Genomic DNA, 20533 nt, shown 5'->3' with positions numbered 1-20533 from the left:
AATGTGGTGTTGCAATTCTTTAATCCCAACAACCAGAAAGTAGAGGTCAGCAGATCTCATGTGACTTACAGGGCATCTTGGTCTACATAGAAAGATCCAGGACAGCCAAAACTAGAGACCCTGGGTCAAAAAGGAAGGAAGGGAAGGAAGAAAGAAAGAAAAAGAAAGGAAGGAAGGAAGAAAGTATCTTTCTTCCTAACTTTAGGGTGTTAAAGGTCTTGATGACATAAGTAGTAAGTCTAAAAAATGCTCAAATGACCCAGTCAATCGAAGTCAGATGAAGACACAGCTCAGCAGCTGAGAGTGCATACTGCTCTTTTTCAAAAGACCCAAGTTCCAAGCCGGGCGGTGGTGGCGCATGCCTTTAATCCCAGCACTTGGGAGGCAGAGGCAGGAGGATTTCTGAGTTCGAGGCCAGCCTGGTCTACAGAGTGAGTTCCAGGACAGCCAGGGCTACACAGAGAAACCCTGTCTCGAAAAACCAAAAAAAAAAAAACAAACAAAAACCCAAGTTCCAGTCAGCCCTGTGTCAGGCTGTTCACAGCCTATAGTAACTCCAGCTCCAAAGGATCTGATGCCACTTCTGGCTTTTGTAGGCTCATGCACACTTACACACACACATACACAACATTGAATGCATTCATGCTCTCAAAGCATGTGTTCAGTACATGCTTACTGTTAGACAGACATGGTACAAGAAAATTAAGTGCTAGACAAAATGGTTGTAAATGTAAGATTTTAGTTTTGCTTCCTTAAAAAGAAATAATGTAAATTGAAGAATCGGATACATAGTGTATCTACAGATCAGGTCCACAGGCAGAAAATGGATGATTGAGACGGACATTGTAAGTATACTTTCAGTAGTGTTTTGGTAGATGCGTGCTGACTCTCCTTAGAGCTCTAAAGCTGTTGGTTCTCTAACTGTGGTGGAGGCCGCATCAGCTCATCTCAGCCCTTGACCTAATGTGGCCACACACCGCAGCAGCCAAGCTTGTTGTAAGTAATCTCCATTTGTTTGACCTTTACTGTTTTCTCTTTCAGACGGGGAACTGGTGCTTTTAAATCACGAGTAGGACTGCCTGCGCCTGCTCCTGTTATCAATAGCAAATACGGACTTAGAGAAACAGATAAACGCTTAAATAGGCTTAAAAAGTTAGGTGACAGCAGCAAAAACTCAGACAGTCAGTCTGTGAGCTCTAACACAGATGCAGACACCACTCAGGAAAAAGACAATGCAAGTAAGTAAGGGAGCTGCTGTAAGGTGCGGGTCATGCTCCTCAGCTCGCCTGTAGCATGCCCCAGGAGGGAGTTTTGGGGGTTTTGGTTTGTTTTTGTTTGTTTGTTGTTGTTGTTGTTGTTGTTTTTTTTTTGTTTTTTTTTTTTAGTATACTGTCGCTGTCTTCAGTCACACCAGAAGAGGGCATCAGATCCCATTACAGATGGTTGTGAGCCACCGTGTGGTTGCTGGGAATTAAACTCAGAACCTCTGGAAGAGCAGTGTTCTTAACCGCTGAGCCATCTCTCCAGCCCAGCCTCAGTAGTTTTGAAGTTCCAAATTGATAGAAACAGAGACTCGAGGCATTTCAGCTGGACACGCACTTGGCAGTACACACTTTTAGTCCATGGCAGTTTATATCAACTCCAAATTTAGAACCAACCTCTATATGTATTTTTGAATACTTGGTAATTGGACATTGAAATATTTAGCATATGTTCCAGGACCATCATGCTCAAGAAAAACATTTTCAAGTCATTAGTGATGTGTGATGGTGTTTAAGTCCTGCAAGAGCTTGGCTGGTTCATCAGGCGACCCATGACCATCTCCAGCCAGCCTAGGACCAGGACGGACCCAGAGTTCATTATAGTGTCAAGACTCTGTCGTTTAACTACTTGATTAGCATTTTCTGAAGTGAATCAGCCTAGTTCACTAGGCTCAGAAGCATGCCAAGAGTATTCGGATGTGGCTGTTGTAGGGTGTGTGATTGCTCCTACAGAAGGTAGCAAGCCAGGTGGAAAGAAGGGAGAAGTTCTGAGCTGCCAGTTCTGTGTTGGTGAAGTATCTAATGGAAACTTGGGGTGGTGGTGACCAAAGAGAAAAGGAAAAGAAGAAAAGTTACAGAGGCCAAAGACAGCACAGTGGAGCGTGAGTGCTGGACCTCTGTGTCGGCTGTGATGCCACACATCAGCAGGTTCTCCTATCTGACTTGTCTCTGCTAGAGTCCTCTGTGAGAAAGGTTGGCCTTGGTTACCCACAGAGTATGTCTTCTAGCACTCTAGTGTCCAGTGACTGAGCACTTAGGATCCTCCTGAATCACTGGCTGTTCCAGGATCTTCTTTCAGCCCACTTCCTTCAGCTGTTTTCAGCCCACTCTTGGGTGCTCCTTTCCCTTGCAGAAATTTTTGAAGAAAAGGGAAAGTGTCTCCATGATGGTAAATACCACTGCGTGGATATCTGAATCTACTTGAAGTCCAAGGCCAGTTGTAACTTCTAGTATAAAAGCAACAGTGTAGTTCAAGTTCACACTTTAGCTGAGGCCCAAAGTGACCAAAGAGGAGGTGGTAGTCTCTCATTCACTGTTGACTGATGGTTCTATTAATAAAGGCAGTGTAATGAACTTTGTTTTCTTGAGTCTGGTTCCTTGAAGACACTGGAGCTTGTGACGCCCATTTCATAAATACGAACATGGCAACACTGAGCTGTGGGCTGCCATCCAGACGGCCACAGAGCTGTCCTCAGAGGATGGCTCTGATGAACAAGAGCCCCTGTGTTTTTATGGATGAACGTGATCACTGGTATATCCATTGTAAACTCAGTCCACTACTTAGCGTAAATACTTAATACGAACAGTTTCTGGAGGTGCTGTGTGTGCTAGTGTGTTACAGCATGGGGAGTAGTTATTACTAAATCCAGTGGTTTTTAGAGAAATACCAAGATGTGGTGGTTCTGGCCCTTCTTGGGAAACTTAGGTCTCAGCTCCAAGATAAGTGCAGAGTTACTGCAGAGCTAACTAACTCCTTTATCTCAAGGGCAGAAAGCAAACACAGTGCCTTTGAGCTGTAGTCTCAGCATTTTAGAATAGGAAGTTCAACCTTGTTAGTGGATGCTTGTGTTAGGTATTGGGTTATTAATCAGAATGCCTTTTAGCAACATGAATGTTAAGTAAGCCAAGGCTTACTATCAGTGACTTGGAGGCATGGCCCACAGCTCACCAAGAGCCAAGGCTTGGATGTCATTTTCCCACTCTCCTGCCTGGCAGGAGATGGTGCCATAGGGCCTTAGGATTTTGGTGACATCTACAAGTGTATAGGACAGGTACCTAGTGTGTCCTTTGCCCTTGTTCTTACCTATACTTTAGCTGTTTTGTAAATTTTTTTGTTTTGACCCCGGAGAGTGTGTCCATGGCACATGTGTAGAGGTTAGACAGCAAGTCAGTGCTGTCCTTCCACTGTGCTAGACTCAGCAATGGAATTCATTGCCTGCAAGTGTGGTTACCTCGTTAGCATTGTTTTTAAAAGTTAAGGTCTTACTACACTCTCCAGACCATAATTCAGCAAGCATCGGAACTTTCTTCCAGGGCTTTAGGCATGCCTAGTGTATAGCCAGGGGCTGCTGCTGGCCTGTTTGCGTCTCTTTCCCTGCATTCACTTGCAGTTTGGCAGCTGGTAGAAGCCTGCTGTGACAGATGTGCAAGGCAACACTGTTCCCTGGGCACAAGGAAAACATTCTTTCTCTTAAGCAAGGCTTGAGAAATGGTGTCTCAGGAGGTCCAAGTTGGCTTTCTGCTTTAGCACCCAGGAATAGACAGCAAGACATTCCATGTCCAAAATGAGTCCTCCAGCCTTGAGTTCCAGTGCCCTTTGGAGAGTTGTGGTTTTCTAGGCCTTGGTGCCTTACTGGCTTGTCTGTCTCCTATAGTTAGTGATAAGGTGTGGGAAACATGAAGACTCAAGCAGCACCCAAAACCAGACAGTCACTACAGTCAGGACCCAGCAGACGTGACCAATAGAATGAGTTTGTGTGGACTAAAGGAGCACCTGGCTGGGCATGAAGGCAGGGCTCCCCTTTCTCTCCAACAGTGCCACCTCTCACTGATTCGTTTTCCTGCCCGACCTGCCTTTCTCATCACTCTTCAGCTGGCCTTTGCTGGTCAGTCGTGACAAGCAAAAGTCTTTGCACCTGATAAATGGGAGACTTTGGCATGCTGCTTCGGGTTTTCTGGATTCTAAACTACAAATGGCCCTCATACAAACTTGATTGGCATGCATTGCCAGCGTAGAGCTCATGGCAACACTAGTGTTCTTTGTCATGCTTCTTTATGGTACACACTGAGTGGCATACTATCTTATTGTTTAAATGACAACTTGGAGCAACCACAGTCAGTAGCCATACAGCGTGTCCTTTGTAAGTTGGAACTGAAGCTATAATGCAGGTAGCATAACAGTGATCAGGAACTCAGGGTCTGGAGACACATCCAAGCTCAAGTACCACTACTCAGCTGATGGCATTTGGGGATCCACTAGACCGTGAGAGCTTGGTTCCTTCATAGGTATGTTAAGAACCACTTTAGGGCATCATGTGACTTGTGTGCAGTATCTAGCAGGTAGCAGTCAGGAGAAATGTAAACCCCACCAAAGACCATCCAGGTTATGCATTTCGAATTTATTGACCGTTACAAAACAGAAAAAATGCCCTCAGCAAGGACAACTAGGGCACTCCTGCCTCTGTGGATATCGAGGCCCTGACTGAGTCTCAGTACCCTTTGAAATGGTTGACTCACAGTTTCTCATTATGTCCACCAGCTGCCTCCTCTAGGCTTACCATCATGGAAACCACATCTCCCACAAGTATTCTTAAGTGTCTGCATAGTGACTCACCCCTGGCACTCTAGGAGAGTCTCAGTCACATTTTTCTGCTTCATTCTTTCAGTGAACTTACCTTTTCACTGGAATTTTGGTGAGATGATACTTTTCAAATAAACCGAATACCTCAACAGGCACATAAGGGCAATACTTTCTGAAACAGTATGCCATCAAGTGCAGTCTACTTGTGCTCAGATCACAAACATAAGAACTACTTTGTCAGTAGTTGGCACTGCTACCAACAGAGAATCTAAGAAAGGGAGGGTCTGGGAGAAATTGGACTCAGAATCACCTTAAGGTGGAATTCAGCTAATGGATTACATTAAGGACTAAGGAAAGAAAACCTTTGGTGCCAAGAGTCCAATCAGAAAAGGCTTCCTAAAGGATGAAACTGGCCAGGTGAAACATCTGCACAGTAAAGGGATTTGCCCAAGCTCACAAGTGGGAAAGCCTTTAATCAGGAAACCTGTTGCTTCACAAATGGAGAGAAGAAGGAATGTGACTTAGTTGAAGGTCTCAGGCTTTATTATCAGGCTATCAGGGTATTGCAAGGGTTGTCTTCCAGAGGGACATGAGGTAGTAAGACAAGTCGTTCTGCCTCTGAGGAATGACACTGGGCAAGTGCAGGTAGGTTTCAGTGACTGCAGAAGTAGAGAAGTGCAGGACAGGCAAGTGACTTTATGAGGCAGTTAGGGAAGGAAGACTCGGGATGACCAGCTTCCTGGGTGGGCAGTGGGCAGATGGTATATACTACTGAGGGTAGAGAACTCAGAGAAGAGCTGCCAGAGCTCTGGGGGACAGTGTAGGCCTATCAGCCCTAGAACAGCTTCAGTCAGTGTTTATGAGTCTAGACCTGTGGTTCAGGAGAGAAAGGCTAGAGGCTTAGGGACTGCTAGCATCTGAGTGGTGGCAACTGTGCCCAGGTAGGTACCTGTCACCTGGAAAATTTTATTCAAAGGCCTTAGGCCAGCAGATGCCTGATGGCCTGCCAAGTTGAAGGAAGACAGGATCATATACTCTTAACCTATAGGAGATGAAAATGGTTACCAGACTCTAGTTCATAGAAATGGAACCAAAAGGGCCGGAGAACATATACTGTTTGATGCCGTGGTCCACCTAGCAGAGGTGTCCCTACTAGAGGGGTCAGGCTCAGGCTACAGAGGGGTGCAGACAGAGCATGCTGTGGATCCAGTCTTTGTGTGGATGGGTTCAAAGCAAATGTGGGATGGAGATGGGAAAATGAAAGGCTAGAGACTGCAAAGTCTGGGTACAGATAGTTCTGGAAGAAGCCATGTTTGAGGAAGCATGACAGATGAGAAATGCAGTCCCTTGGGTTGCGCCTGGAAGCAGCTGGAACATTGAACATTAATGTGTTTATATGCTTCGTTAGAGCCATCTGTTTGCTGAAGTATTCCCTAAACATCCTACCTTTTAACATGAGAGAAGGAGCGCACGAGTGCAAGTGTGCACAGTTGTAGGTCATGTCAATCTAAGTCACTCAGCCTCAAGACTGCACTGCACTGCTCTAGAAATAAGTCATATTCTTGGCAGCAACCCACACAGATGTGGATTCCTGGGCCGCTCAGCAGCTCTCATCACTGTGGACTCGGATGGTCTGGGTAGCCTGCAGCTACTGGCAAGCCCATCCCTGAAGTAGAAAGCCTTCTACTCTTGGTTTATTTCAGAATGTTTGTTAAACATTCTTGTTCATTTCTATTGATAAAAAGTACTGCTAGCTCCTTGCTTTGCTGTGTGGAAAGAAGGAACAGGGATGCCTAACCAGCTGTGGGGTAGGCCCTGTGCTGAGCTGTCCCTGGTCTTTGTGAGGGTGCTGGTCACTTGGTCACCACAACTTTTCTACTGACTAGTTTTAATAAAGGAGAGTTTTGCTGGTTTGGTTTTTTTGTGTTTGTTTTTTTTTTTATTTTTATTTTTAACTGCAGAACTCAGAGAATTAAGTAGTTTAAAATTGACTAATGAGCTGGGGGGTGGGAGGGAGTGGCAGTGCACGACTTTAATCCCAGCACCTGGGAGTCAGAGGCAAGCAGATTTCTGAGTTCAAGGCTAGCTTGCTTTACAGAGCTAGTTCTAGGACAGCCAAGGCTATACAAAGAAACCCTGTCTCGATGACAACAACAAAACCTTTGACTAATGTAAGATTTTGTGATCATGTAAATGTAAAGAGAAAAGACAGCAAGCAGGGCAAGGGCAACATGTCCTTGGGTCCCAGCCTCCTGAGAGGCACTCAGCTGTCACCTGAGTCCTGCAGCCTCTCCATGTGTTTAGATCTGTTGTCCTGAGTTACATGAAGAATACACTGTAGCGCTCTGCAGCTCTTGAGTTAATAACCACCTGCTATAGCTTCCCATCCCGTGAACCCAACAGTGTACAGTACAGATGCATGAGTACTGGAGGGCACAGCATAGAGCTCTTTAGAATCTGTTCTGTTGGAAACTGTTGGAGAGAATGTGTCTCCTAGAGTCCAGCAGTTAATGCATCTTAGCTCTCCCTTGCTACACTGGCTAAGTAATAACACACTTTGGGAAACTTTAAAACAGTGGCTAAGGGTTCAGGAGAGAAGCTGGGCATTGCAATGCACACCAATGATCAGAGCACTTGAGAGACAGTCAGGAGGGTTGCTGAGAGTTAGGGCCAGCCTGGTCTATCAAGTTCCAGGCCAGCCAGGATGTATGTACAGAAGACACATAGGAGTGAGTTAGGGGAGGACATGAAGGTAGAAACTGTAACTCATTTGCTTTCCCCTTAAATTTTTTATGTAAGAAAAATGCTTAGTCTGGACCAGTGAGCCCTGACATGGGAGATACATGCTGAGACCCTTGAACTATAACAGAGACAATATAGGGAAGCTGTTCAGGTGAAACTATCCCTGGAGGGCTGCCTTGTGCACGCATGTGTCAGCAGTTTGTGGCTGGTGGTCTGCTTTGGGGATTGATTAGTCATGTCCTGTTGCATTACCAAGCTGGTTTCATCTTTTTTTTTTCTTGTAAACTTCACAGCTTCTAACCGAAAACCTTCAGTTGGTGTAAAAAAGAGCAGCAAGAGCAGAGCACTGACAAGGCAGTCCATGCCGAGAGTCCCAGCTGCTTCCAACTCTACCTCACCTAAGCTAGTGCACATGAACAATTCCAGGGTACCAAAGAAACTGAGAAAGCCGGCAAAGCCTTTACTTTCCAAGATCAAACTGAGGAATCACTGCAAGCGGCTGGACCAGAAGAACACATCCCGGAAGCTCGAGATGGGGAACTTAGTGCTTAAGGAGCCCAAAGTCGTGCTATATAAAAATTTGCCCATTAAGAAAGAAAGGGATCCAGAGGGACCAGTCCATGCTGCAGTGGGGAGTGGGTGCTTGACTAGACATGCTGCGAGAGAACACAGGCAGAACCCTGGGAGAGGTGCTCACTCGCAGGGCGACAGTTTGCCCTGCACCTACACAACCCGGCGCTCCTTGCGGACAAGGACAGGTCTGAAGGAGACCACTGACATCAAGCTTGAACCAAGTCCCTTGGATGGCTATAAAAATGGTATACTGGAACCTTGCCCAGACAGTGGCCAGCAGCCAACCTCAGAGGTGCTGGAAGAACTGGCTCCTGAGACTGCACACAGGGAGGACACATCCCAGGAGTGTCCCAAAAGTGACTCCTGCCTGTCACGAAAGAAATTTCGACAAGGGAAACCTGTGAAACACTTAGCAAAGACAGAGGACTGCAGTCCAGAGCACAGCTTCCCTGGGAAAGACGGGTTGCCAGATTTGCCAGGGTCCCATCCTGACCAGGGTGAGCCCAGTGGCACAGTAAGGGTGCCTGTGAGCTACACAGACTCTGCTCCCTCACCTGTTGGCTGCTCCATTGTCACACCCGACAGCTTCACAACAAAAGACAGCTTCAGAACTGCGCAAAGTAAAAAGAAGCGCCGGGTCACCAGGTACGATGCACAGCTGATCCTGGAGAACAGCTCTGGAATCCCCAAGCTGACGCTTCGCAGGCGGCACGACAGCAGCAGCAAGACAAACGACCACGAGAGTGATGGTGTGAACTCCTCAAAAATCAGCATCAAGCTCAGCAAAGACCATGAAAGTGACAGTAACCTCTATGTCGCAAAGCTTAGCAATGGGGTTAGCTCGGGGCCAGGCAGCAGCTCTACCAAGCTCAAGATCCAGCTCAAGCGGGATGAGGAGAGCAGGGGGCCATATACAGAGGGGCTTCACGAGAATGGGGTGTGCTGCAGTGATCCCCTCTCCCTGCTGGAGTCCCAGATGGAGGTGGATGACTACAGTCAATATGAGGAGGACAGCACAGATGACTCGTCGTCTTCTGAAGGGGAGGAGGAGGAGGAGGACTGTGAGGATGACTTTGATGATGACTTTATTCCTCTTCCTCCCGCAAAGCGGCTGAGGCTAATTGTCGGTAAAGACTCCATAGATATCGACATTTCTTCAAGGAGAAGGGAAGATCAGTCTCTAAGACTGAACGCATGAGCGCTCACTCATTGTCCTGGGGAACTAAAAAGTAAAAATCTAAGCCACAGCTTCTCCGCGCAGCGCTTCTGTGGTCTCTTCACCTGTAGGCATAATACTGTAGAAAGTGTACAGCATCCTGACTCTTAAGTCTGATTTGTGCAAATTTTTATCGTACTTTTTAAATAGCTTTCTTATGTGCAATTCCGAGGGAAAGCCCTGTTTTAGGATAGAGGCTCCAGTAAACTGTCCAGTGACAGCAGCTCTCCACATAGGACCTTCAGACACTAATGTGGTTGCACCATATTGTCACCTCTAAGAGCAAGCGCCAGCCCTCTTCCATAGATGACTAAACGGTAGTTAGGGCGGAGCAGAGCAGCCTTGTGGGAAGAGTTTTCAGCATCTGCTCCTATCACCAGCATCGACCTCTGGCTTTTGGTTTATTTGCTAGATGTTTCCCCCTTGGAGTTGTGTCGGTTTCACACTGGTTACCGGCCCAGGTGTCCTGTCCGTGGCCTTCGTTATCATAGCAGACCATTGGCTGGAAGTCAGATTGATTTCTTTGAAGAAAAAAAATTAACTTAAATGCAGTCTCGTGCGTGACAGCTCATCCTCAGTACATTATGTGTCCGAGGCTGGTGGTGTGCAGAGTGAGTTCAGAGCAGCTTATTTATTGCTTGTCTTGTAAATTAAAGACCATGTATTTAACACTTTCCAATCCTTTTAGATAAAATTGTTCTTTGCAAGAATGATTGGTGCTTATTTTTTCAAACCTTTGCTGTGAACAGCGCGGCGACAGCGAGCAACGTTTGTCTGATGAACTCCAGCTATCTTAATTTGGGTCTTCAAGTTTCTGTTGCACTTGTAAAATGCTACAAGGAATATTAAAAGAAATCTATTCACTTTAACTTATAATAGTTTATGAAATAAGAACATGAGTCACAGCTTTTGTTCTGTGGTAACCTATACAAACATTTGTCTTTGGGATTCAATGTAAAGAGCTGAAAACAATGTATATGTTGTAAATATTTGTGTGTTGTGAGAAATTTTTGTCATAAGAAATTAAAAGAACTTACCAGGAAGGTTTTTAAGTTTAGAAATATTCATGCCAATAAAATAGGAAATTATAAATATATAGTGTAAGCACTGCATCAGTGGACGTTCTTGGCTTATGTTAGTTTATTATGAGAATATCAGATTTTTTTGATTATATTATCAGTCAAACAAAAAGAGGAGTCAGATTTAATTTGTTTTTGAAGCACTTTGAGAAGAGAAATTAATTTTAAGTAACTTAATGAACAATTTTTGATTACTGCTTTATGTTCAATACCAGGCTTGTTTGTTTCTCTGGATTATTTTACAAATCAAAGAATTTGAGAATATCAGTCTATAGCAGGTGTTTGACACCAGTGGGTCTGTTTATTTACTGGGAAATGCATAGGTGCCCTTTCAGATAGATAGACAGTGTTCCTAAACGACACAGCTAATGGACTCGGTGTTCCAGTGTGTCAGCAGGGAGTAAAAGGTCCAACAAAGAGCATCTCCACGCTTCCCTGTTGCTGATGACACCTACCAGTATTCAGCTTGGGGACGCTTGGATCCTTAACACTGTTGCTTGTAGGTTCCAGTTACAAGTTTGTAAGATTCATGAATGTTTCTAGGATTCAATGTCTTTGATCCTGTGCATGATAGAATTCCCTGCTGTGGTCCTGTACAGTCTTGTCTTTGCCATGCAGTCTCACCCTCTTGGGTGTCTTTCATTTGGAAGCAGAAGGGAAGACTGCATGCCCACATACACACAACCATTTGCTATAGCCGTGAAGAAAGGCAGCCTTGTGTCTCAAGACCTCCTGTCTCAAGGCACCCAGAGCACCTTCCATGATACTCCCAGTCCTCATGGGTCCCCAAGCATAAGTGTGAACCATATGCCACCTCCAGGTAGCTGACGGTGAGCTCAAGAGCCTGCACAGGGCAGCAGCTCACCTTCATTCCCATGTTCTCTTGGGCTGTTGAGACTAAATCCTCCCATTTCTTTGAATACCAACAATAGCCATTTCAGGAATTTCAATCTTAAGGAAAAAGTAACAGAATAACATATTTCCCATTTTCTCCATTTTAAGCTTAATTTTAGTAACTTATTTATGATGTTTATTTTAGTTTTGTTGTGGCCTTGTCTTTGGAGGCCGACCTTCCCATGGGTCTAAGAGCAGTGACATTGTGAGGAGTCGCTGCCTCTCAGGAGTTGTATGCACAAGCATTCAGCAGCGCTGCTGATGCCTTCTAGGGAACCTTATTTCCGTTTCTCAAGGCAGGGGCCTCGGACTGTTCTCGATCTGCTGTAGAACTTCACTGTGGGGGTGCCAGAACCCCACATTTCTTGACCAGTCTGGAAGAGGTTACACTCAATAAAACTCTCAGCTTGAGCTTATGCAATGATTGGTAAAGTTTTTGGCAATTGTAAGAATTAGGAAATGATCCTAGAAATATATGTAAAGTATTCAATTTTCAATCATTTTTCAAATTACTGTTTTAAATTGTTTTGCTGAGTTGTAATACTTTTGAGATACAATGTATTCCTTGTACTGAAAGAATGAAAAGGACTTTTTCAGCATTTGAGGTAAGTTCTTTAACGTTTCATTAAAAAACATTTTTTACAAATATTTTGTACATGCACTTGCAGTATTGAGGTTAATCATTTTAATAAATTCGGAAATTAAAATGATCTGGTCAGTGTTCACTGTATCTTGAGAAGTCTTCCACCAGATGCTTACAGGAAGCAGTTTGTGAGTTGGAGTGAGCCACTGTACCTGGTGACCATGAGAGAGCAGCCTGACTCGCTCCTTCAGAGTAGAGGGACCCTGTCTTTCACCACAGAAAGGCTGCTTTCAGCATCCCAGACACATGAGGGCTTTCTTCTCCATGTGACACTGGGTTTCACTGTTCACCACATTCCACCAAGGTGCCTGGAAACTTTGAGACTCCCTCCTCAAATTTCAACTTTGTATATCCATATACATCCTACTGTATAGGCTACCAATCAGATTCAGGTGGGTCCAGTACTTTTGTGGCCTATACAAGAGGGCAAGTGAGCTCTTTGCATGCATAAGAAGGCCCCAGCCTCCTTCCCCAGTGTCCCAGATCTTGTGGGTATTGGGCAGCAGTAGATCTCAAAAAGTAGAGCAGAGAGGACCAGGTAGGTAAATGGCCACCCCCCACCCACCTCTGCCACACTTACCCTCCCTGATCGCTAAGCTTATATATAACCTAAACTGCCAGTGAGGACATAGTAGGAGATGGCTTTTGATACTCTATGAGATTCTCTGTGTGTGTCTCTCAGAGTTTCCTGCCCAGGCTCAGCCATGGTAGATGGGGGTGGCCCACCATAGTCTGCTCTACTGAAAGAAAGCCATGCTTTGCTGTATCACATAGATTCAGTCTGAGACGTGAACAGCCATACCTTTTTTGGCAGGAGTGATGGCATTTTTTTTTTCCAAATGTGTTGAGCATGTTTGAGGCATCTGAAGTTAGAGAGGTAGGATCTGAGTTAAAGATGAGAGTTGCTTAGACAGACAGTCCAGGCCTCCTACACAGGGAGTGCTGCACTCAAAGCCATTTGTCCTCTGTGACCTTAGATAACAGAAGAGGGCCATTTTAGGAGGATCAGGCTAGTGGGGAAGAGTGGAGAAGTCTAACTTGGGAAATTACTAGTTTTATGAAAGGGCAGCAAGCTTAGCCAAGGACACTGGAAGCTTCCACAGAGCTAAGAAAGGAGAAGAGTTATTCAGAGCTAAGAATAATGGAGGGATTAAGAACTGTCTCCCTGGCTTGCAGCTACAAGAGGAGTCCACAGGACTGGAAAGATAGCTCAGTTGTTAAGAGCACTTGTCCTTAACAGAGGACCCAGGTTGGTTTCCAGCACCCACATTGTGGTTTACAACCTTCAGTAACTCCATCTCCAGGGGACCCAATGCCCTCTTTTGGCCTCCATGGGCACCAGGCATACATGTGGTTGCACAGACAGACAGACAGGCAAAATGCTAATATACAGCTTTGTATAAAAAGTAGTGGGTGTGATGGCATATGCCTTTAATCCCAGCACTTGGGAGTAAAAGCAGGCAGATCTCTGAGCTCAGTTCCAGCCTGGTCTATGTAGGGAGTTCTGGGCTAGCCAGGGCTACATTGAGACCCTGTCTCAAAAATAAATACATAAATGAGCAGGTGCAAGTGGGAGGTCCACACCTTTCCAGGGTAGCACAGGCCCCCTATGAGACTACCAAGAGGAAAAGGTTAAGGGTGAGGAGGAGAGGCAGGCCACCTCAGAACTCTGCCCTGCCTATAAGCAGTAGACAAGGTCATATGAGGGCAAGGTGAGGTCTGAGGTTTGGGGAGATGTGAAATGGACAGTAGGAATGTAAGCTAGCTATAAATTCCCAGTATAATTGGTTAAATATTTACCCATAACCCTGTAGTAGAGTCAGCATCCAGACATCTGTGGAGTTCCAACTGATAGCAGCACTGATCAGTGAATCTAAGCCCAGCAGGAGCCTCAGGAGATAGTGGGGTCAGAAGGCATATAAAGTTTAGGGTGTCAAAAAGTTGAGCCAGTCATTAAAGTCCACATTTGTGGGGGCAAGTAGACTGTGCCACCAAACAGAAGAGCTGGTAAGTGTGAAGCAGGTTTAAACACCCCAGGAAATCTCATAATTGAGCATGGCAAGTATTAGAACTAGCTCCCAGCCAGGCTTTCCCTGTCCTGGAACTTGTAAGCATGACACCCCACTGAGAGGACCATGACAAGCAGTCATGTAGCATAAAAACTTAAGAGTTCTCCATGCTAAGGGTTCTAGACAGGCCCCGAATGTTTGGCCAATGAGCTTTCCTTCCTGGGCATTCCTTCCTGCAACAGGTATTTAATTTCTAGTTCACATTTAGTAAGACATATTCATATCCACCATAGAAATAAACCAGTTTGGACAAGCAAGGACCATTTCCTTTATCAAGGATTGCAGCCAGGATGAGAGGCCTTTGCCTAAAGCTCCCAGAGAAGGCCTTCTCTCTTTTAGCCCCTCAGTACTTGACATTCACTTGGAACCAAACCGAATTCAACCCCATCTGTGGCTCAGCCCTCAGACCACTGTTCTCAACTCCTCAAGGTTCCTAACAGCGTCTGGGTACACCGGAGATTGAGAACCACAATATCCGTCCCAGATCTCACTGTTTCTCACCTAGGGAAACATGAGCTGGGACCCCTATCTTGAACTGCATGCTGCCTTCCCTGAGTGGCATACCGATGGCACTCAGCCATCTCAAAAACGAGTCAGACACACGGACACACATCTATAATCCCAGTACTCGAGAGGTGGAAGCAGATGGATCAGAAGTTCTAGGCCAACTAGATAGACTACATCCCGTCTTGCCTCACAGAGAGGCCGGATGATAGAGACAGAGTTGTTGAACATAGAATGAGACACGCAAGACGGATAAGAAAGAGAAGATGAAAATCGGGAGCTGAGTGGGCCACTTGCAAAAACAGGCACCTGGCCTGGAGGCACTCAAGACACCACGATCTCTCTGAACAAGCAACTGGTAAGGGCAAGCAAAGGGCAACTCAGAGGCAGGTCAGGAGCTTTGGAGGGCTGGGGATATATTTTCTGATAGTGACAAAGTTCCAATAAAGGCAGAGGGGAGAGAAGGTTGTGGCAATTATATGGTTGCAGTTCTGGGAGCTGGACACTGGTTTGTTGCACAAGTGGCCTTCATTGAGAAGCTCCTGGGCACTTCCAGTTTGTGCCAGGTGAGGGTGAAGGCCCAGGAATGGAGACCAGCTAGACTGGGATGATAGGTTGTCAATCAAGCCAATGATCCAAAGCCCAGGCTCCGAACCACACCTGGAGAGCCCCATGCCTCCACCAGGGCACTTCTAGAAGTCTCTCTGCTAAAAATTTCCCTGGGCAGCATAGAGACCACTGCTAATCATGACGTGACAGACAGTGCTCAAAAAATACAAACATGACTAACAATCAGAGAAATGCAAATTAGAACACCCTTGAGGGTTTGTAAAGGTGGCTCAGTAGTTAGAGGAGTTTGTGCCCTTGTAGAGTACTGGGGTTCAGTTCTCAGAACCCATCTGGTAGCTTACAACTGTAACTCCAGTTCAGAAGATCCAATGCTCTCTTCTGACCTGATGATATGCACATTGTAATGGCTATTCCTGGTCGTCAACTTGATTATATCTGGAATGAACTACAATCCAGAATTGGAGAGCTCACCTGTGATCCAGATCTTGAGGCTAGAAGATACAAGTTTCTGAACTGGATCTTGGCATGGAGATCTTGAGGCATACTGGCCATGAAAAGCTTAGGCCCAGGCAAGGTAGTACATGTCTTTAGTCCCAGAAGACTAAGGCAAGGAGATCTCTGAGTTCAAAGTGAGTCTACAGAGCAAGTTCCAGGACAGCCAAGCTTAGGCAGTGAAGGAGTTGGAAAACAGAACGCTGGTGATGATGTAATAGAACAAGGGGGGGGGGCATGTTCCAGCCCCAGCAAGCAGCAGAACTCAGAGCTCTGTCTTTAGAGTCCAGAATAGAAGGGACTACTGGGACAACTGATGCTGGTTGGCTGGAGCTAAGAAATTAGCGATGATTAAGAAGAGACCAGCATCACTGAGGTGAAATCTTCTGAGAAGTGTTTTCTGAAATCACAAAGAAGCTGTGTTCCAGAGATAGCCAAGGTTGTACCTCATGCTGCAACTGTACTTCATAATGTGTAAGAGTCACCCAGGTGGTAGGTACTGGTTTGGAAGCCATGATGCGGTTATGAAGAGCAGCTGAGGCTTGGCACTGAGAGGCCATTGAGGACCATCGGTGACGGTGCAGCCTCAGTAGCAGTTGATGGCCCAAGACTGAAGGGGTCATGCAAAGGAGTTGAGGCTTGGCACCCTGAAAAGAGTCTATGAGAGTTTATTGGTGACGCCTAGTTGCAGCAGAAGACTCAGTGTATTGTAGATGCCAGTACCATGGGATGATCACCAAGAACAGCAGTGTCAGTGGAGTAGATCAACCTGAGCTTAGAGTGATACAGATGGCAGAGCTGGAGGAGCACAGATCATATGTGGATCTCAGACATTGAGGATGTCAGAGCTGTAGGCCATCTGCTGAGGAAAGCTGCTAACAGGGAGTGGAATCAGCCCAGGAAAAAAAAAGTTTGTTACAGTCAACAAAGATGAAAAAGGAGTTGGAGATCTGAAGACTGCTTTGACATCAGCCATGGAGATGCAGAGTTTGCAGTTTGCCCAGCTGGTTTCCTGTCTTGATTCAGGGATTACAGTTAAGTGATTGGACGAATCTCAGAAAAGACTTTGAACTTTTACGTTGACGATACTACTCTAGACTATGGGGACTTTGGAATTTGGACTAAATGTACATTTTATTATGCTATAGCTAGGTATGGCCCCCATAGACACATGTGTTTGAACAAGCCTATGGGGGCCAGTGAGCGGAATGCCATGGTTTGAATATGCTTAGCCCAAGGAGTGGCACTAATTGAAGGTGTGGCCTTGCTGGAGTAGATGTGTCACTGTGGGCATGGGCTTCATCCTAGCTGCCTGGAAGTCAGTTTTCCACTAGTAGTCTTCAGATAAGGATGTAGAACTCTCAGCTCTGCCTGCACCATGCCTGCCTAGATGCAGCCATGCGATAACCTTGATGATAGTGGACTGAAACTCTGAACCTGTAAGCCAGCACCAATTAAATGTTGTCCTTTGTAAGACTCGCCCTGGTCATAGTGTCTGTTCATAGCAGTAAACCCTAAGACACTTTTATAGCCCCAAGTTCCAAAATTCCTCCATAATCCTCCCCCAAAAAAACATGTTTAGGTCCATTACAGTAATATTTTACTCTGTGCTCTTAATTTCTGTATTAGTTTGTCTCTCTGTTGCTTTGATAAAACACTGAGCAAAAGAAAAGGATAGAGAAGAAATAGAGGAGAAAAGGATTTGTTTGTCTTAGAGGTTACAGAACATCATCTGGAGAACTCAGAGACCATTCGGAAGAAGACACCACTGAGGAAATGCCGCTTACTGGCTTGCTTTCCATGGCTGGCTCAGTGTATTAGTCAGGGTTCTTTAGAGTCACAGAACTTATAGAATGTCTCTATATATAGAGGGAATTTATTGTGATGACTTACCATCTATAGTCTAACTACCCCAATTGTAGTGGGACTATATCCCACTACAAAGCAAGTTCCAAGACAATCAGGGCAACATAGAGAAACCCTGTTTCAAAAATCAAAAACAAAACAAAAAAAAGTAATAAAATACTTAGACCAAGAAAAGAACTGCCATAGCCACAGAACCCAGCTAGACCACTCTGACCACACACCCAAAGGACTACACGTCCTACTACCTGCACATCCATGTCCTCTGCGTTCTAGTCTCGATAGCAAGAAATGGAGCCAACTTAGATGTCCATCAACTGAGGCATGAACAAGGTAAGTGTGCCCATAGACATGTGAAATTTTAGTCATCTATAAAGAAGGTGACATTTTCAGGAAGATAGGTAACTAGAAAATATCAGAGTAAGCAAGGTAATCAAGATTCAGAATGACAAGTGCCTAAGTTCGTTTGTTCTCTCTCTCTCTCTCTCTCTCTCTCTCTCTCTCTCTCTCTCTCTCTTTTCTTCCTTCCTTCCTTCCTTCCTTTCTTTCTTTTTTACAGATTTATTTATTTATCTTATGTATGTGAGTACACTGTCACTCTCTTCAGACACAGCATTAAGAGGGCATTTGATCCCATTACATTTGGTTGTGAGCCACCATGTGGTTACTGGGAATTGAACTCAGGTCTTCTGGAAGAGTATGCAATGCTCTTAACTGCTGAACCATCTCTCCAGCTCCTAAGTTCTCTTTTACATGCATATTCTAACCTGTTAAATATGAGTGTCTAGGTGGGAATAATGCAGGGAAAGGCCTGGAAACTAGAAGGGGCCCTTGAGTTGAGAAAGACAGTCAAAGTAGAAATGTGACAGAGGAGTATCAGAAGTAGTTTAGCAACCTGGGATTCTCCTTGGCGTGGGTTGTGCACACACCTACCTTCTAGCAAGGCACTTGGCAGCCTGAGTCTTCTCTACACATATGTGAGACCATCTCACTCCAGACAACATACCTAGCAAGCTGTCCTCCACACTGGAGCCCTTTAATACAGTTTCTCGTGGTGTGATGACCCTCAACCAGGAAATTATCTCATGGCTACTTTACAACTGTATTTTCACTACTGTTACAATATTTGCTACTGAAAAAGGGGTCACAACCCACAGGCTGAGAACCACTGTCTTAATGACACTCGAACTTGGACCGTTTCTAGTCAAACATACTACATATATATCCAGGTAGAATAGAAAGGCCAATCTGGTCTAAACTGGTTTGGATGTGTATTCAAATGAGGCAAACTGTGTCTAAGTGGACTTTTAAGGAGAACCACTTATTTATCAGGTCATGCCTACACACTATTAGGGGTGCATATGATCAAAATATGATACATTATGGGAAGGGGCATGTGCAGTGAGCAAAGATCTATGTGGTGCCTGTCAATCAAAATGAAGAACCAGGTTGGAGCGATGGTTCAGCAGTTAAGAGCACTGACTAAAGTTCCTGAGTTCAATTCCCAACAACCACATAGTGGCTCACAACCATCTGTAATGGGATCTGATGCCCTCTTCTGGTGTGTCTGGAGACAGCTATAGTGTACTCATATATATAAAATAAATAAATCTTTAAAAAAAAATGAAGAGCCACCCAAAGTATGTCTTTAGTTACTAAACTCCTCCTGCTCTTGAATCCCACAAAGGAACTCGTGAAACGTAAGTGGGGTCTTTGAGTCTCTTCACTCATGACTTTGCAAACAGTGCAGGGGTTTTTTGTTTTATGTTTTGTGCTTTGGGTTTTTTTTTGTTAGTTTTTGTTTGTGTTGTTGTTGTTGTTGTTTGGAGACAGGGTTACTCTGAGTAGCTGTGGCTGTCCTGAAACTTACTTTGTAGACTAGGCTGGCCTGGAACTCAGATCTGCCTGCCTCTGCCTTCTGAGTGCTGGGATTAAAGGCCAACACTGCCACCACCGCCTGGCCAGTGCAGGCTTTTATTTTCTTCTTTTTCTGAGGTTGATGTGAGGAATCATTCTCCATTGCTCTTCTGCCTTAACCACTTGTCAGAGTCTCAGTCAGATCCAGAGCTCACATAGCTAGCTGGTCCCTCTAGCCAGCTTACTCAGATGTTGTATGACTGCATTCCTGAGATGTGAACAAAATGGCTACTCACTCTAGATAGGGAGCCGACAACAGAGCAAAGGAAGAATACAACCAGAGTCTGCCTTAGTCAACCAGTGACTTTATTAGGGTTACTCACACCAGTGTGGGTGAGGGGTTACCCACAGGAGCAGATATGACTCAAGGACAGCCATATCACCAGAGTCCACTCCAGCATGGGTGACAGCATCTCTCCCAGGTAGTCTTAGAGTGTCTCTCAGAACTTCCTGAAGTTGGTTGGGTTTTGTTGTTGTTATTGTTGTTTTGAGATTGGGTCTCACTAATCAGCCTTGGCTGGTCTGGAACTTTCTATAGAGAGCAGGCTAGCCTTGAATTTACAGAGATCTCTCTGCCTCTGCCTCTGCCTCTGGAGTGCTGAGGTTAAAGGTGAGCCCCTCTATGCCAAGCTTACTTCCTGAAGCTATTGGGCTTTGCTGAAGCACGCACTATTCTGTTCCCTTCAGAACGAACTGCCTTAAGGAGCAGCTCTCCCAGATGGGGGTTTTATCTCTGTGGAAATGGCTATACAACATCTGGGGAGGTCCTACGTCTCCACTTTCTGAGGCTAGAATTACAGAAGAGACACCATGTTCACCTGACACTGTATGCATTTTTGGGTTCCTCAAGTGGCAAGCATTTTAAACAACAAGCCATCTCCTTTTATTTCATTCTTAGATAAGAGGTCAAGAATGTAGAGTCGCCAGGTGGTGGTGGCACTTGTTTTACTCCCAGCACTCAGGAGGCAGAGGCAAGAGGATCTCTGTGTTTGTGGTCAGCCAGGTCTACACAGAGTGTTCCAGGACAGCCAGGGATACACAGATAAATCCTGTCTTGGAAAAAAAAAGAAAGAAAGAGAGAAAGAGAGAGAGAGAGAGAGAGAGAGAGAGAGAGAGAGAGAGAGAGAGA

General features: G+C 45.3%; 1 protein-coding gene across 5 annotated transcripts in view; it reads left to right on the top strand.

The window, feature by feature from the left end:
• Kmt5b (lysine methyltransferase 5B) overlaps positions 1-12056 on the top strand; it is a 48672-nt gene extending 36616 nt beyond the window's left edge. For all 5 annotated transcript variants that reach the window (XM_028770938.1, XM_028770934.1, XM_028770935.1 and 2 more), the window contains 2 exons: positions 1042-1238; positions 7878-12056. In XM_028770938.1, coding sequence (XP_028626771.1) covers positions 1042-1238; positions 7878-9355 — 1675 coding nt within the window. In that variant the 3' untranslated portion in view covers positions 9356-12056. The remainder of the gene's footprint in view (positions 1-1041; positions 1239-7877) is intronic.
• Positions 12057-20533: the final 8477 nt, after the last annotated feature.

This window comes from Grammomys surdaster, unplaced genomic scaffold, assembly GCF_004785775.1.
Source record: "Grammomys surdaster isolate TR1022 unplaced genomic scaffold, NIH_TR_1.0 205, whole genome shotgun sequence".
Lineage (NCBI taxonomy): Eukaryota > Metazoa > Chordata > Mammalia > Rodentia > Muridae > Grammomys > Grammomys surdaster.
This window is presented reverse-complemented; position numbering and strand designations above follow the sequence as displayed.